The sequence below is a fragment of the Chelonoidis abingdonii genome, chromosome 2 (assembly GCF_003597395.2).
Source record: "Chelonoidis abingdonii isolate Lonesome George chromosome 2, CheloAbing_2.0, whole genome shotgun sequence".
NCBI classification, from domain to species: domain Eukaryota; kingdom Metazoa; phylum Chordata; order Testudines; family Testudinidae; genus Chelonoidis; species Chelonoidis abingdonii.
Genome location: NC_133770.1, coordinates 298,973,202 through 298,991,632, shown reverse-complemented (window position 1 = coordinate 298,991,632; position 18,431 = coordinate 298,973,202). Strand labels below are relative to the sequence as shown.

Sequence of the window (18,431 nt, the reverse complement as noted above, 5' to 3'; positions counted from 1 at the left end):
AACTGAAAGCCACAACAATTTGGGACCTCTATTTCTTACATCACTTGTAAGTTGAAGGCAGTGAGGGATGTCAGGCAGGAGTTTGATTGGATGTTTGATTGATTAGCAGCCACTAGAGCTTGTAAAGGTGCCAAAAAAAATTGTATTTGAGAAGTTCCCAACTTAAATAATTGTATAAGGTGAAAATAGTCTTGCCCACATGCTCAGGGTTTAGCTGATCGCCATATTTGGGGTCGGGAAGGAATTTTCCTCCAGGGCGGATTGGCAGGAGGCCACTGGATGTTATATTCGGCCTTCCTCTGCGCGTGGGCATGGGTGCGCTGGTGGAATTCCGGCAGCCTTGAGGTCTTCAAATCTCAATTTGTTGACAGTTTCCATAACTTCAGTCATGGGTTCGGGCTTGTTATTAAATGTGTAGGTAGGGTTTTCTGGCCTGCCTTGTGCAGGAGGTCGGAACTAGTTGATCATATTGGTCCTTCTGACCTATGAGTCTATGAGTCTATTAAGTCCTAAACTATGGGTACAGAGTAGCTATATTTCAATATGAAAGATAGCCGTAGGAAATTTCTAACAGAATCTGTACTATTTTAAACAATGTATACACAGTTTCTTCGCAGGCAAGTTAAAGAAGTCTGGGGGCTGGATGAATGGACAATAGGTGATAGAAGCTGGCTGATCATCAGCTCAATGGTCGTGATCAACAACTCATGTCTAGTTTGGCATCTGGTAATCAGCAGAGTGCCAGGGGTAGACCTGGGGCCGGATTTTTTCAACCATCTTTTTAACGTCTGAACAGTGGGACTGTATTGCTCCCGCAGCAATTACAGATGAACTAAGCTGGGGGGAGTAGATACTCTGGAGAGTAGGATAGGGTGTCCAAAGTTGACCTAGACAATGGGAGGTTGAGTTAAAGAGGAATCTGATGAGTTTCAACTAGAACAGTGGCAGATCCTGATAGTAAGACTAAAGAATCCCATGCACTGCTACAGGCTCGGTACTGACTGGCTAAGCAACAGTTCTGCAGAGAAGGACCTGGGGATTACAATGGACGAGAAGCTGGATATGAGTCAGCAGTGTGCCCTCAGTGCCAAGAAGGCCAACGGCATATTGGGCTTCATTAGTAGGAGCATTGCCAGCAGATTGAGGGAAGTAATTATTTCCCTCTATTCGGCACTGATGAGGCGACATCTGGAGTATTGTGTGCAGTTTTTGGCCCCCCGCTACGGAAAGGATGTGGACAAATTGGAAAGAGTCCAGCGGAGGGCAACGAAAATGATTAGGGAGCTGCGGCACATGACTTACGAGGAGAGGCTGAGGGAACTGGGCTTATTTAGTCTACAGAAGAGAAGAGGGAGTGGAGGATTTGATAGCAGCCTTCAACTACCTGAAGGGGGGGGTTCCAAAGAGGATGGAACTCAGCTGTTCTCAGTGGGGTCAAGTGACAGAACAAGAAGTGAATGGTTTCAAGTTGCAGTGGGGGAAGTCTAGGTTGAATATTAGGAAACACTATTTCACTAGGAGGGTGGTGAAGCACTGGAATGTGTTACCTAGGGAGGTGGTGGAATCTCCGTCCTTAGAGGTTGTTAAGGCCTGGCTTGACAAAGCCCTGGCTGGGATGATTTAGTTGGTGTTGGTCCTGCTTTGAGCAGGGGGTTGGATTACATGACCTCCTGAAGTCTCTACATGCAAGGAAACACACGTGTGAAAGTTCAGAGATAGGATGTGGTCTAATGTTTGGCAAGGAGAAACAGGGAGCCAGGACTCCTGGGCTCTCTTCACACTTTTGCCACTTCTTTTCTGCATAACTTCTGTGTAAAATAGCTTCGTGACTTTTAAGATCCATAAAAAGCTTTTAAGTGTAGTCCTATTAAATCTATGGATATGAAATATGTAGAGTGGGTCAGCCCAACCGTTATATTCCCCTTCTAAAGGGAGAGAGGCAGAACTGCTTTCCAGTGTGGACCTCTCTGATATTATAGATGCTTTGCCAGAAATATGTCCTCATATGAGTTGTGAATGGCTTTGTTTGAGGCCATTCAGAGAAGTGGAGTCATTTATTTTTTTTGTTCTGACTCTGGACTTTCTGCTAGAGGATAGCAAAACATATGAAGGCCTGGTATCACTAGAGCTCTCTGTGAGGAATCTGGAGTTTGCTCCCCACCACTTAGTCTGAAATAGGCCAGATCAGGGGACAGTTTAGATCTGTTAAATAGGGCTTTGGAGAAGATTGAGGGTATGCTTCTTAGATAATGAAGGAGTGGAAAAGAGTTTTTGTAGGTGGCTGGCTGAGAGCCTGTTGAATTTATCATGTTAATGTTGCTGAGATATTGTTAATGGTGCATTAGCGCATCCAAAGTCTTGGATAGGTGTGTTTTAGTTATTATTTAAATCAAAATAACTAAATTAAATAGATGTTCCATGAACAGAACAATCTAACCTGGCCATGGCTCAATAATATTATAAATTATATTACAGTAGGTCTCAAACCGTGCTGTGGCTTTACAGACACACAGGATGATGCAGTCACTAATCTGGGGAGAGCTTACAATAGTTTTTAACAAGTCCAGTGTGCGGAAACTTTGATAAACATTCTGTTTAGATGAGAAACTGTCCCATTTCTGTTCTACATTTTCAATCTATCCCCTTTCTCAGTCTTCATTCAGTGCTAGGGAGATTCGCAACACAACAGGATCTTTCTTTCATGGGTCTTGTCTACATTAGGGAAATTTTGTAACTGCAGGACTTTGCTAACACTAATTTAGCTACATCATGTCAATTAGATCCACTGTGATCAAGGTGAGATGAGATAGTTCTGAAAACGCCAATAAGACCTGTTTCCACTGGCACTCCCAAGATAGCTAACTTTGGTAGAACTGAACTGGTATCTGAACAATGGGAAATTTTTACAAATGTCCCAAGTGTAGACAGGGCTTTAGATTTCCCCCCTGCCTGCAGCCTGTTACTTCCTATTCCATACTGGGTATCTTTTAGAACTGGTTGATTTGGAAATGCTTGTCAAAACCATAGACTTCTGTGTGGGGAAGAAGGGGCTGGAATATCTTGGAAACACAGAACATTTTTTAATGTAAATAATAACTAATTAAGAGAGAAAGAAAAGAAGTATTGGAAATATTTGATTTGATTTATAGATCTGTGGGGGATGTGTGTGTGTTTGTTTAAGGAGAATTTTTTACTGAAAGGCACCAGCAGCTCTTTAGGCTGCTGGCTTTAACTTCCTGGCTTTTGTGGGTATTTAATAGTTAACATTAACTTAATGTACTCTTTTTGGTATTTAATATACTGTATAGCACTGCTACTTTTATTAATGCTTACTGATAATTGCAGACTTGCATTATATCTCTAGGTCTCCCTACAGCAGAATCCTGCCATCCTAAAAAGCATTATAATCTGTTTTGTGCTGAGGCTATTTATTAACATAACAGTACATAAGATTATTTCAGTGCATTTATTATTAATTATTTACATTTTGGTAGGAAGTAAGAGCCCCAATAAGGAATCAAGGCCCCTTTGTGCTCAGCACTGGACAAACATATACCAAAAAATGCAGTCTTTGGACCCAATATCCATGTCCTTGCCAAAATGAGCTGCTTTGCGTCAGAAGCTCAGTCATGCCGTCTTCTCAGAGGACTTCCTGCTTGGATGCTTGAACAACTGCATTTGCTGTATTTAAAAAGTATTGTTTGGTTTGCTTTTAACTATTTGAACTTGGGCTGTCAAGCGATTAAAAGAATTAATCATGCAATTAATCAATAATAGAATACCACTTATTTACATATTTTGGATGTTTTCTACATTTTCAAATATATTGACTTCAATTACAACACAGAATACAAAGTGTACAGTGCTCACTTTATATTTATTTTGATTACAAGTATTTGCACTGTAAAAAACAAAAGAAATAGTATTTTCTGTCCACCTCATACAAGTACTGTAGTGCAATCTCTTTATCATGAAAGTTAAACTTACAAATGTAGAATTATATGCAAAAAATGACTGCACTCAAAAATAAAAACCATCTAAAACTTTAGAACGTACAAGTCCATTCAGTCCTGCTTCAGCCAATCACTCAGACAAACAAGTGTGGTTACAATTTGCAGTAGATAATACTGCCCACGTTGTGTTTACAATGTCATCTGAAAGTGAGAACAGGTGTTCTCATGGCACTGTTGTAGCCGGCATTGCAAGATATTTACGTGCCAGATGTGCTAAAGTTTCGTATGTCCCTTCATGCTTCAAACACCATTCCAGAAGACGTGTCCATACTGGTGACGGGTTCTGCTTGATAACGATCCAAAGCAGTGTGGACAGACACATGTTCATTTTCATCATCTCAGTCAGATGCCACCAGCAGAAGGTTGATTTTCTTTTTTAGTGGTTTGGGTTCTGTAGTTTCTGCATCGGAGTGTTGCTCTCTTAACACATCTGAAAGCATGCTCCACACCTCGTCCCTCTCAGATTTTGGAAGGCACTTCAGATTCTTAAACCTTGGGTTGAATGCTGTATCTGTCCTTAGAAATCTCACATTGGTACTTTCTTTGCATTTTGCCAAACCTGCTGTGAAAGTGTTCTTAAAACAAACATGTTCCGGATCATCATCCGAGACTGTTATAATGTGAAATACATGGCAGAAAGTGGGTGAAAAAGAACAGAAGACATACAATTCTCTCCCAAGGAGTTCAGTCACAAATTTAATTTAAGCATTTATTTTTTTAACGAGCCTCATCAGCATGGAAGCATATCCTTTGGAATGGTGGCCGAAGCATGAAGGGGCATACGAATGTTTAGCATATCTGTCATGTAAATACCTTGCAACGATGGCCACAAAAGTGCCATGCAAATACCTTTTCTCACTTTCTAGTGATAGTGTAAATAAGAAGAGGGCAGCATTGTCTCCTGTAATTGTAAACTAACTTGTTTGTTTTTCAAAGTTGGTTGAACAGGAAGCAGGACTGAGTGGACTTGTAGGCTCTGAAGTTTTACATTTTGTTTTTGAGTGCAGTCATGTAACAAAAAAAAATAATCTGCATTTATAAGTTGTACTGTCACCACAAAGAGATTGCACTACAGTACTTGTATGAGGTGAATTGAAAAATACTACATCTCTACCTCAGTATAACATTGTCCTCGGGAGCCAAAAAATCTTACCGCGTTATAGGTGAAACTGTGTTATATCAAACATGATTTGATCTGCTGAAGTGCGCACCTCACCCCCCTCTCCTGGAGTGCCGTTTACTGTGTTATATCCAAATTCATGTTATATTGGGTGGCATTATATCCGGGTAGAGATGTATTTGTTATCATTTTTTAAGGTGCCAAATATTTGTAATAAAAAATAGTATACGCTTTGATTTCAATTACAATACAGAATACAATATATCTGAAAATGTAAAAAAAATCCAAAATATTTAATAAATGTCAATTGGTATTCTATTGTTTAACAGTGCGAATAAAACTGCCATTAATCGCAATTAATTTTTTTGAGTTAATCGCATGTTTACTGTCATTAATTGACAGCCCTAATTTGAATATTTTTTTAATGTAAAACCTACAGTATAACAGTAAAAAGTGCAGGTAGTTGAAGGGGAAATGGTAGATTAAAATTATTGTCCTAATTGTATATGCTTCAGTATGGGAAATGTGCTGCCAGATTTGCCTTGATTTATTTACACCGAGCCCTTTTCAGATTGTCACAGCTGTATAGAATGCCGACAATATTTGTATAGGTTTAGTGTAGCAGCCGTGTTAGTCTGCATCCGCAGAAAGAACACTGCCACGAGTATGCACAACACTTAACAGGCAGAGTTGAAGATCTCGCTATTCCTAAATCTTGCTCTCTTTGGTCAGTGATCATCTTTTTTCCATTATAATTCATGGGGAAAGTTGCTATCTTCATTTTTATTATTAAGCGCTCCAGTGACATTTTGCACTATTGAGCCTTCTCTTGCGTATCCCCTGTGTTAAAGATTTTTTACTGCTAACTGAATTTGGGATGGGACATTCATGCTGCTATTCTACCCTCCAGATCCTAACAGAGGTGCTGAGTTGCTGAATTTGAATTAGCTCTAAGACCCAGCTTCTGAATGAACTAGAAAAATGAGTACCTGTATTTTAGCTCTGGTGCAAGAGGGCCCAGGAGTTATTGCCATCACATTCTCAGAACCTGCTCTGCCTCTGGTAGTGCTTAGCACTGATGCGACTACTGGAATGTGGTTGTACGCTGGCAGTGGTAGCTCTGTGCTCTAGCACCCTTGTTATTACCACATGCTAAATTTAGCTTGAGGGCAGCACGAGTCCCACCTCTCCCAACAAGGGACACATTGGGCAAACACACAAGTGGGGTCTGGTTTTCCCCTCTCCATCTTGCAACAATTTTAATTAGAAGATCTCCAAAGAAAAAACCAGCCAGCCCTTTAAATCAGTTATAAAACCAGAGGATTTAGTCTCAGCATGTAGTGTCAGCTTTAATTATCTGGGCAGTTATAGCTGTATGTTATAAAAGTCAGGCAATTAGACGCATTCCTTAAAGCTGTGGGAAAAAAAAATTGCTAACTATCAAGGAGAGGAAAAACAGAGTCAAACATATAACTGTTAATTGCATGAAGCATTCTGCATTAAAAACTGGCGTGTGGATCATCTTGCAAAATATTATGAAAATGGAAATGATTAAATACATAAATCTATTCAGAATGTAGATGTCAGGGATAAGGTGTGCTTTCTAAATGTGTTTGAAATGTCTCAAAAGACCATTGTGCAGTAGGAAGGCTGGAATATTTGTATTCCTTAGGATGCAGTGGGGAAATGCCTGCTTCAGTCAATAGTGTGGATGGGAAATTTTCAGGTTGTTCTTTTGCTTACTTTCTTCCAGGGTCCAGCTTGCACCTTGTAAGGAGCCCTGTGGCTAATAAAGTAGTACAGACTCGCTATAGGATAGTCAAGAAGACTGTGGCTTCCCCTTCAAGTTCGTCGTCATTCTTCAGCATACCTGTTCCCAGCTGGAAGACAAGGCGACTTGTGACATCTAGGTAACGTTTCTGCCTATGCTAATCTATTAGGATGCTAATAGACTTCTGTTGTGAGATGCACAATATATAGTGGTTCACGAGGGAGATACTTCTCCCATCTCCTGTCTGGAGAAGTTTGTCTCATGACACACTACCTTGGAGTGACCTGCCTTTAACTACAAGGCCTAGAAAACATAATTTTCAGCGTATATACACAACTCCTCACACACTTTCTGTACATACGTCTCTCAGTGATTAAATAACCAGTGTGACACAGGCTTTCAGTAGAGACCCTTACAATGACACCCTTTGGTCAACCCATGGGATCCCTGTACATCATGCACCTTGATGTCCTCTGTCAGTTGGCATTAAGAGGTCCTGAGGTCACACGCTCCCCCAGGGAACATGCCCTATTCTGCATACTAGTCTACAAATTACTCTTGCACTTCATGGAAGGTATCTACTGAGCCGTGGACCCTCCTCCAATTCACCTTCCTTTTATGAACCAGATGTACCAACTCTTTGTGTTCACAAACAGACCAAATACTGGTTCTTCCTGCTCTTTCCCCTCATGCTCTCCCCCCGCCCCATTGTTTTTCCATCAAGATACTGTAGATTGCCACGTATTCGCAGGGGCGAAAGGAAATGCAGGCCTGTTATTTACCAGGCTGCACGTGGCAATAGACTATATAGGTAAGGGATGCAAGGAGAGTATGGGTCACGAGGCAAACTGCAGACACACACACAACTAAAATTAATCAATTTAAAGTTTTATTGGGGACAGTTACAAGGGGTAAGGAGCAGCGTATGATTAGCTAGTAGGGTTAATAAATTTAAAACACGATGACTAAAATGTCTACAACAATATATATAAACAAAGATGCAGCATTTAGTAAAACTGATACTTACAAATACAAACCAATGCATAACGACCGGCAAACGTAGAGACTCTGTTTGAAACACGTGAGCTGAGAGAGAGCTTCGAGGTGATCAGGCTCGGTTACGGGTGTACACGGATACACAGGATTGTTTTTCTTTCTCCTCTCCTGCCTGCACATGGCAGGCCGGCCTAAAGTACCTACTATGACATCATAGAAGTGTCATAGGGGACAGAGCCAAAACCTGTGTGTGTTCCGGTTTCTGATTGGCACAAGCAAAGTTTACACCAAGTAGGGGAGCAGGTGCCTAAAAGTCTGGCTTCGCCCCCAAAAGGAGAGGTGATGCATATTATTTTAGAATGCGTTCAACACTGAATGACAAAAGAAGAGACCAGGGCAATACCGGTATGGGCAAGTTCTACAGGATGCAGACAGGAACTCATCTTAACAGATACCATCATATTTTATCTTCTGTATAGAATTCACTAATACCCATGACTGTCATTCTGCGATAGTAAATCACACAGTCAAATCAGTCCTTGTGCTACTTCTAAGCTGGCCCAATTAGAACATCTTTTATTGGTGTTTTGGAGAGGGGCTTGTATACTGTGAATTTGCAGATACCCTGAGATTTTAGCCAAATGCATGTCTGTACTAGAAACTCTGCAGTGCACAACTGGAGTGCTGTAGTGTAGACACTTACTGCAGCGATGGAAAGGATTTTTCCTTTACTGTACAAAATCCACCTTTCTGAGAGGTGATAGCTAGTTCAATGGAAGAATTGTTACACTAACTAGCAGTGTCTACACCAGGGCTTAGGCAGGCTTAAGTATGTCGCAAAGGGCATGAGACTTTTCACGGCCCTGAACGATGTAGGTGAGCCGACCCAACTCTGTAGTATAAACTAGACCTTAAATTTCTTTGAATTTCACAGGTTCATATATTTTTTTGTTAGTAGTTACAATGGTAGATATTTGCGTGTAAGTGAAGGTTTAGTCCTGATAGCTCATCTTCTGTTTGATTCTGCCATGAAATCATAATATCGAATCTGTCAAGTTCTGATCAGTGTCCATGGTTGTAGACAGTAGTACTGGCAGTCGCTTCACAGAGAGGGAGGAGCAGAGTATTAAAATACCATTTAATCATAGCAGAGAGGACAGGACAAATAGTGGCCAAGCAAACTGTTCAGGATAAATTCTTTTCAGGTTTGTTCCAGTGTTAAATGTAAATTGCATACTAAATTAAGTCCTGAGGCTTCATTGTATTGGGATTAAACTGATCACTTCTGTTTGGAGCTGTCGCCACTAGCAAGGCGTTCTTTACTGAGTTGTCCACTATAACTCTGTTGTTCACACTGCAGTTTGTCAGATCATTTTGTGCATCTGAAGGGGTTTTGTTTGCAATGACTACGTGACCTTAGAGCAGTGGTTCCCAAAGTGGGGTTCGCAAAATGTTACAGGGGGTTCTCAGAAAAAATTCCCTAATGGCGAACAGAGCTGTCCCTAGGGACTCTGGGCAGCCGCAGGGCCAGCAGTCTGGAGCCCCTGGACTTCCAAGAGCTAAGCAGATCAAAGCAAGCATATCTATCACACTGAGGAGATTTAAACTTCAAAACTCCTTATAAGAAATGGAAAGGAAGGTGGCTATTTTTTGCTGTTTTTAAAATTAAATAGGAAGCTAGTGTTGTTTTTTAAATTATGATGAACAAGTTTAAGCTTTGTTTTAATGTGCGTTGTTTGCCTGGACTGCACAAGACCTGAATGCTTGTGCAAGACGAATTCTTTGAGTTGGCTTCTTAAATACCTTCCTGCTGTTTCATATCTGATACTCCTTGAGGAAACATAGGAATCTGGTCTTATAACACGCTTATTCAAAGTGGTACAAGCTACGAAAGTTAGATCTTGAGAGAGTTTTGCTGTTTTCATAATGTAATAAAAATACTGTAATGATAAATAATTAATAATAAATAGTGTGTAATCAGCATGTCATAAAAACACATTTTATATTTCCAAGATCACTGCTTTTATCATTTATACTCAGGTAAAGGAGAAAATCCCTGCAAATATTCATTGTTAGAAGGATGTTGGTGAGACTTGACATTTTAGTGAAAGGGGTGCACAGGTTGTTAAAGTTTGGGAGCTACTGCCCTAGAGTGAATGGTGATAAGCCAGGAAACTTGCCCCTAACCAAAGCAATTACATCCCCATCAGCCTGGAAGTTGCCCCCCTCCTCTCTCGAGTTAGATATATCTGGAGAGTGTATCTTTTCGTCCTGAACGAGCAGTCTTGAGTGAATCTTGCTCTTTTATTTAAATTTATTAAGGGGAACCTACCTTGAAACAGTTCCTTCATTCTTTATGTGGAACAGCCAGTCTTGTTAAAATGACCATTCTCCCTATTACTGCCCAGTTATCTGAAAGCCTTAGCAAAGATTGATTTTTGTTTCTACTTTTTTTGTGACCATAAATGTTCTGTGTAGGGTCTGGACAAAACTGCCACTTCAGTGTCTCTGCACTTAATGTTTCTCTATTGGGGCCTGGAAAGAGTGTGGCACCCATTAGATTCCATAATTGTCCCAATTTTATCAACGGAGGTGAGGGAGATTTGCATCCTGTAAGCGCTACTTGTTGGTTAGTCAGGGTTCTGAAATCACTTTCAGAGTCAATGCAACTTGGGGGTGTTGTGTGGTGGTCCAGCACTGTTTGTATGGAGCGTCGTCGTGTTGCACAAAGCTTGATATGCCAATCTGACTCACGAGACCAATTCAGGATTAGGAGAGGCAACCTTAAAGGAAGAGGAAGGTTACTTGTATTTGTACCGAATTTTGCATGGAAAAAAAAAAGCCTCTGCTCTTTGGTAAGGTGAGCCCTGTCAAATTTGAAATGGATAAGTTTAATATCAGGGATGTTATTGAGATGGGGCAAAACGAGGCTTAGAATGGGAAGCTAGCTTCAACCATAATGATGGAGAGACAAGTCCCTCCTCGATTTGATTCTGTTCAGTTTCTCATACCCTCCTCATTACCATACAATCTAAACCTCTGATTGATTGAGCATCTGACTGAGAGGAGGGGACTTGTGGTTGAAAATGGGGGAGGAGTGGGGCTAGAGACAATGATTAAGACCAGAGATCACAGAGTCATGCCATCAGTCTTACTCGAGAGAGCAGACATTTTGTAGAGAGGTAATCTGATCGTTCTGTTTTGATTGGATGAGAGCTTCCACTTGTAGAATCATCTTCTACTTATTAATCTTGGACTTCATTAAATTGTGTGGCTTAGATCTTATGGCAGTTCCATACAGATCTCAATAAAGTGCCATCAGCAAATTAAAACAATTATATTTTAAAGAAGTGATAAATCTCTGATTCAGTCTTGCTATAACCGTCGTTGCGTGCGATCCATCATACGGACCGTCTGGTCAGGAGATGGCAAACGCTTTTTCTGTAGTTCTGACATTTGTCTTATACTCCAGTGTTCATTACATTCTCCTGGATGTGGATCAAAAAAAAAAAAGATCGATCAGACTGTGAGCTACTGGCTCAGGGGAAGGAGGAGGGAAGATCCAACATTCAGGTTGTTAAAAACTGGACTGGATGAAGCGCTGGAGACGTCTCTAGCAGGGAGTCATCCTGCGCTGTTTGGAGGAAGATTGAGATATGGATTAAGTGAGTGGCTCTCATCCTTCTCTAGTTTTGATGGTCCAACGACCTCCTTTCAGTCACATTTAATCTTGCCCCACTCTTAAAAAGCGGCTCATTTTGAAGGAGTCTAATTCAGAACCACTGAAAAATCTCCCCGCTGCTGCCCTGTTTGCTAGTGATGATGCCTGACGTTTTTCTCTGCGTGGAATATACTCTCTTGGCACCCCCCCCCCCCCCTTTGTGTGTTACTTGGTTAGTGAACTGTAAGCTCTTTGGGGCAGGGACCTTGTGTTTGTACAGCTCCTAGGTCAGTGGGGCCCTGATACTGACATGGCCACGGGGTGCTACTGTAGCATATTTAGTGTACTAAATAATACAGCTCAACATGAGCACCACCGGTGTTGGGAATAAGCCCAGCTTGAGGTAAAGGGATCTCAGGTGTGTCTGACTGCTGCTGCATAGCAGTAAGTGGGGGCCAGGGAGTTCTTATGCTAGGAGAATGGCCAGCTTTCTGTGTTGGTGATAGCGGTTAGATTTAGCACATGCACGCACTGCCCTCCTTCAGATGAAGTTGCAGCTTGTTTGTCGAGTGGCTAAACAGCGGTGATTTATTAACCTTTTAGTTTTACCCTTTGGTATGGTACCAAGAATTGTAAACATTTTTGTAATGTCTGTTTGGCACTGAGCCACAGTGCTGTAAAGTAGAGCTCTAAATGCAGCACTGGGTGCACGTGGCTGCTGCACTTGCAGCACGTAGGGACGGGGAAGTCCCAGCGATCAAAATTCAGATCGTTCAGGGCCTGCATGGGAAGGCATCGGCCCTTCAGTTCTGCCATAATCCCTTGATTTATGTAGCACTTTAATGGACTTCTGGTGGGGCCACATATCTGACCCACCGACCACTTTGTAAAGCTTGACTCTGCCAAGAGTATTGCTGTGCATCTGCAGGGGAAACCACCCGGCAGTTTGCAGCATGGGGTGGGGTCTCTGGCATTAGCTCCATTGCAGGCAAATCTCTTGAAGCAGTTAGCCAGAGACAAAAGACAAATGTGTCTCTCAGGATTGGGGGTGGGGGTAGGGGGGTGCTGCTGCTGCTAAGCCACAGGCACCCAGTGCTAATTCCTCAGTGATTGGTTGCTTTCTCCCCTCATTGCTAGATTGCATTAAACTTTGCCCTGCTGCTGACTTTTCTGCAGGCGATAGATGGGAGTGTATTTTAAATTAATTTTACTGCACTTTTTGTAATATTTTTGTTTTAAATAGATTTATAAGCAACTTGGGGGCTATTTCCACAAATTTATGAAGATAATTTTCACTCTCTTGATAAGGTTAAATTTACACCTGCTATTTCCATATTAATTCACATTGCTAAGTGGATCTAATTTTCTTCCCTTCTCCTATCTAGTGAGCATGGCCTTTCCTAATGCAATTTTCCCCTCACTAAATCACTGTGATCAGGAGTCATGATCGAGTTAAATTAACTTAAATTAATTTACTTAATAAGAGCTCCGGATCATTGTGAATGAGATTAAGATTTATTGATTCTCCTTTCACTCCGCCCCCTAATCTCTTCTTGCTCTGCGGGAGTGAGTTTTGGAAAGGCTGTGGTTTCTCTCTTAAATTTCATTTTTCCCGTCACATTTGGTGGTTGTGTGAATCATGCAAGGGCATCTTAACTCTGTCCAGATCCTCCTCTGGCCACAGATGAGCTTGAAGAACTGGTGGTGATGTCAGGGACACTCTACACTCATAAACCCTTATTAACAAATACTTGAGGTAACAAGTTCTTTGGATTTCAGAGTAGCAGCCCTGTCAGTCTGTATCCACAAAAAGAACAGGAGTACTTGTGGCACCTTAGAGACTAACAAATTTATTTGAGCATAAACTTTCCTGGGCTACAGCCCACTTCATCGGATGCATAGAATGGAACATATAGTTAATAGTATCTAGTTTGCGTATTAATTCCAGCTCAGCGGTTTCTCGTTGGAGTCTGTTTTTTGAAAATTTTCTGTTGCAAAATTGCCACCTTTAAGTCTGTTACTGAGTGACCAGAGAGGTTGAAGTGTTCTACTGGTTTTTGAATGTTATGATTCCTGATGTCAGATTTGTGTCCATTTATTCTTTTGCATAGATACTGTCTGGTTTGGTCAATGTACATGGCAGAGGGGCATTGCTGGCATTAACTTGGGTTTGAATAGAGACTGGGAGTGGCTGGGTCATTACACATATTGAATTTATTTCCACTTGTTAAGCATCCTCAGACCTTCTTGTCAACTGTCTAAAATGGGACATCTTGATTATCACTACAAAAGTTTTTTTTCTCCTGCTGATAGTAGCTCATCTTAATTAATTAGCCTCTTACAGTTGGTATGGCTACTTCCACTTTTTCATGTTCTCTGTATGTATATGTATATCTTTTTGCTATGTGTTTCATTCTATGCATCTGATGAAGTAGGCTGTTGCCCACGGAAGCTTATACTCAAATTTTTTAGTCTCTAAGGTGCCGCAAGTACTCTCGTTCTTTGAGGTAATTTGTTTGCCAGCTGCTCTACTGCAGCTGCTTTCAGGAAGGTCTTGCTTTCACCCTGGTTCATAGCCTGATTGATATTAGGTGACTTGCCTGGGGCGTCTCTGATTATGCCCTGAGAATAACAGGAGACCGTTCAGCTTTTCCATACTTGTTTGGAGGAGGAGGAAGCCTTTCTCCTCATTTGAGGATGCAGCAGTATTGTGGAACCTACTAGAGAGGACACAGATTCCCTTACTGGAGAGGGGGCCAGTGGAGTGTCAGGCGGGAGTGCACCTTGCTTGCAGCTGGTGGGTACAGATAACAATGCAGAGATGCTGCCTGTTATTAAAAACAGGGCCTCTTTCCCTTGTCTACCCTCCTCCTTCCCTGAAATCAGAATCTTCTGTACCTGTCTGGAGAAAAGAAGACTGAGGGGGATCTGCTAAGTCTTCAAATATGTTAAAGACTGTTAATCTGCAGCCAGGAGGATTTAGGTTAGATATTAGGAAAAACTTTCTAGCTATTTGATAACAGGCTCTTCGGTCTAGCAGAGGAAGGTCTAACACACTCCAATGGCTGGAAGCTGAAGCTAGACAAATTGAGCCTGGAAATGAGGTGTCAGTTTTGAACAGTGAGGGCAACTTATCACTGGAACAATTTACTAAGGGGTGTGCTGGATTCTCCATCATTGGTGGCTTTTCAATCAAGACTGGATTTTTAAAAAAAAAATCTGCTGTATTTCAAACAGGAATTGTTTTGGAGATGTTCTAAGGCCAGTGTTGTATGGGAGGTCAGACTTGCTGATCACAGTGGTCCTTCCTGGCTTTGGAAGCTGTTAACCTTAATCCACATGCAAAACATTTTTCTGCATACTTGGGCTGTAGTGCTGCTTGTGCTAGGCACAGCAACTGATGGAAGGTGGAGTGCTCCGTTATGCTGCTGACATTAATTTGTATTGCAGGAGTGCTCCGGGGCCAGTCAAGGAGCAGGGCTCCCATGCTCTGTACAAATCCGAACAAAAAGAGAACTCCTGCCCCAGAGAGCTTACATTATAACTTATCAGACGAGACAACAGGTGGATACAGACAGGGGAGTACAGGAAAGTAGAGACACATGCTATTGGTCAGCCTGACAGGCTATGGTCGCAGTGCACCAGCTGCCCAACTGTTGTCAGTTTTTTTGTAGGCATCGTGTCACGTAAAGTTTTTTAGGAGTTGTTAAATTTATGTGTTATTATATAATACAATTGTGGTTCTATATAGCTATGTACAATTCCTGTCGTCGGAGGGTTTTAAGAACAGGTTAGACAAACACCTGTCTGGGATGGTCTAGGTTTCCATGGTCCTGGCCCAGTGCCGGGGATAGACTTGATGACCTCTTGAGGTCCCTTCCAGCCCAACGTTTCTGTGATTCTATAACTGTTTTGCTATGTGCTGTCCACACACTTAAGGAAAGGTAGACCTTGTCTCAAAGAGCTTTCAGACTAGGCTACAACAGAACACAACAGGTGGGTGAAACAAGCCAATGGGAATTGGGGAGGGAAGTGGGGAAATGAGGTAGCTGTAAAAGAAGCTTATCTTAGCACACTGAGTGTTAGTCATGGCTTGCCGCCTGCCTTACCATTGTCAGCTGGTACTTCTTGTAGGTGTCAGGCAGAGCCTAGAACTCAGGACTGGGCAGGTAAGGGAAGGGGCACCTGCTTTGCAACTCTGTTCTTTATACATGTGTGTAATTTGTCTGCATATATACTCAGTCGCTTATTAGGGCACTCAAGCAGTTTACTTCGGAAGGCTTTGAAGTTCACCGTGGAGAACAGTGTTAAAGAACCAGTGCTGCATGCAAAGAAATATAGCTAGGGAGAGAGAATATTTATCACCATAGGACTGAAGTGTATTTTTTCCCTCTGCAATTCCATTCTCTGAAGAAGAGCAGTGTGGTCCAGTGGACTGAGCACTGCTCTGGGCAACAGGAGCTTCAGATTTCTAGTCATGCCTTCTCACAGGGACTCCCTTTAGCCTATGACAAGCCTTCACCTCAGTGCTTCAGTTTACCTATCTATGAAATGGGGTTGATGATTGATACTGAGCTACCTTACGGAGTGTTGAGGATTGATTAGTTGTTTTTCCCCCGCCAGGGTTCATGGGTGTAAAGTGCTCTTAATGTCCTGGGTATCATTACCATTTCATTGCTGCCTGTCTGTATATTTGTTGGTAGATTTCTCCTGGTACCCAGCTGTCTTCTCCTGTGTGATTTATCCAGGGTTTGTGATATCATAATTCATTGTGACTGTGACTAATGAAGTCAGAGACATGCTTGAGAGGTAAGGCACTGCCTCTCTAGCTCTGGTAGCCCTTGCAATCTCAGGGGGCTGGCGCTCTAAGGTTTAGATCTGCCAATGATACTATCCTCCCTATCCTGTCTCTCAAGTGTCACTGTGCTTTTTTTATCCCACCCTGCCTGGGTGCTTGGGCTGCCCTTCTGAAATCTAGTCAGCCAGCTGCCTCACTCTCTCTGTTCAGGTCCCACATGTGCAGCTTTGCCTACAAAAAATGCATGTTTACACCTATCCTGTCTTAAACTGAGTAACCGTGTCATCTTTGTAACGTATGTCCTCCCCTTCTGGTGCATGTTATATCTTCTGGTGTCTGTAGCGCGACCAGTGCCCAGTTTTCAATTGGAGAGTCCAGTTGAAAAGGGGACTTGACAGTGTCCGGTCAGATTTACTGACCCAAAGTCTGGTTACTGGAGGTGGGGAGGTGCTGAGTCATCACCCGCAGCAGCTCCTACTCTGCCAGGGCCGCCTCCTACCTGCATCGGACAGCTGCGGCTCCCAGCCCCGCAGGTGAGTCCCTCCCGACCCACGCAGGGAGTGAGGGAGAGGGAAAGAGCGAGCTATGGGGCAGGGGGAAAGAGGAGCGAATGGTGGGAAGGGGCATCTCAGTAATACAAAATAATAATTCTAATGTAGGCCGTCTGGCGGTTATGGGGCAGGGCAGTTCTGCTGCTATTCTGCTTCACCAGTGACACCGCTGCTGTGCTTTGCTAGAAAAAGGTGGTGATCTTACTCCAGCTAATTTCTTGCAATGCCCCTAGGGTAGCAGGCTGAAAGGCTCACATATTTCCAGCATTACTCCTGTGCTCCTTTGGATCTTGGCAGCATGGTGTTTGTCGTTTGAGATTTTCCTCACCACTTGATCTAGTTTTTGCTGACATTTCTCCAGTCCTGTTACGAGGTTCTTCAGAGGAGTGAAATAGCAATTTGCCTTCTTGAAATTGTTGTTACCGCCCTATTTAAAAAGTCAGTTTATCCTTTACTGTAATGGAAGTAAATGGCTATTTCACACTTTCAGAGAGTGGTGAGCGGAACACTCACAAGACACTGGAGATTAAACTGTAACAAAGTTGTTGTTTTGTTGGGCGAGTTGTATCTTTCCCCCTCTGTCAGCTGGGACATGCATGTTAACTCTTGGAATATTAGTTGCTAGCTCGACCCTCAAGCAACTGAGACTCCGGTGGGTTGAATTCTTGTGTTTCGAGAAACTGGGACTCGTGCAGTCTGTTGCTGAGTGTCTGCACTGCTTTCCATGCTGATAGCTCTTTCTAACTTCTGCAGAATGAGAACCACTAGGAGTCAATGTTGCCTACTGGGTAGAGCACTGGACTGGCTCTCAGGAGATCTGAGTTCTATTCTTGGCTCTGCCACTGGCCTGCAGGGTGACCTTGGACAAGTCACTTCCACTCTCTGCCTCTGTGTTTTCAGCCGTAGAATGGGGATGACACAAACCTCCTTTTAAAGCGCTTTGAGATCTACTGATGAAAGGTGCTAGATAAGAACGCGAGTGGTGGTGCTGTCTTGCTTTGAACACAAAGGCCACACCTACGTTGCATGTTAATTTATGGACATTTTAAAACCTAAAACTCAATCCTCACATCCCTGTTATGTTCTTTTACTTGTCTTCCTTGATAGGTAATACACTGTGTCTTCAGTAATGCCTTCTATCTGAGGATCTTGCCTTGCAGAGCAAACACTAATGAATTTGTCCTTCTGACCTTTCTGCAAAAAAGCTCAAGATTAGCCAGATTTTATTGATGAAGAAACTGAGGCACAGAGGGGTTAAGTGAGTTGCCCAAGATCATACAGTGCGTCTGTGACGGAGTTTAGGAGAAGAGTTCAACTTTCCCAACTACCAATCCTGTGATTTAGCTGCAAGAGGTAACATTTTCAAAAGCGCTTAAGTAACTTAAGAGCCTAAATATCATTAAAAGTCAGTGGAACTTAAGCACCTGAGTCACTTGGGTAAAAGTCTGAAAAGCACGTAAGACTATTCTAGATTTCTAACTGCTTGTTGACTGAGTTAATTTGCCATAAAACCCCGCAGCT

The 18,431-nt window shown here is 42.4% G+C and overlaps 1 protein-coding gene across 1 annotated transcript in view; it reads left to right on the top strand.

The window, feature by feature from the left end:
* The window catches only part of ZC3H3 (zinc finger CCCH-type containing 3), a 365,042-nt gene that overhangs the window by 124,656 nt on the left and 221,955 nt on the right, over positions 1-18,431 (top strand). Inside the window, exon 4 of the mRNA XM_075063298.1 lies at positions 6,887-7,043. Coding sequence (XP_074919399.1) covers positions 6,887-7,043 — 157 coding nt within the window. The remainder of the gene's footprint in view (positions 1-6,886; positions 7,044-18,431) is intronic.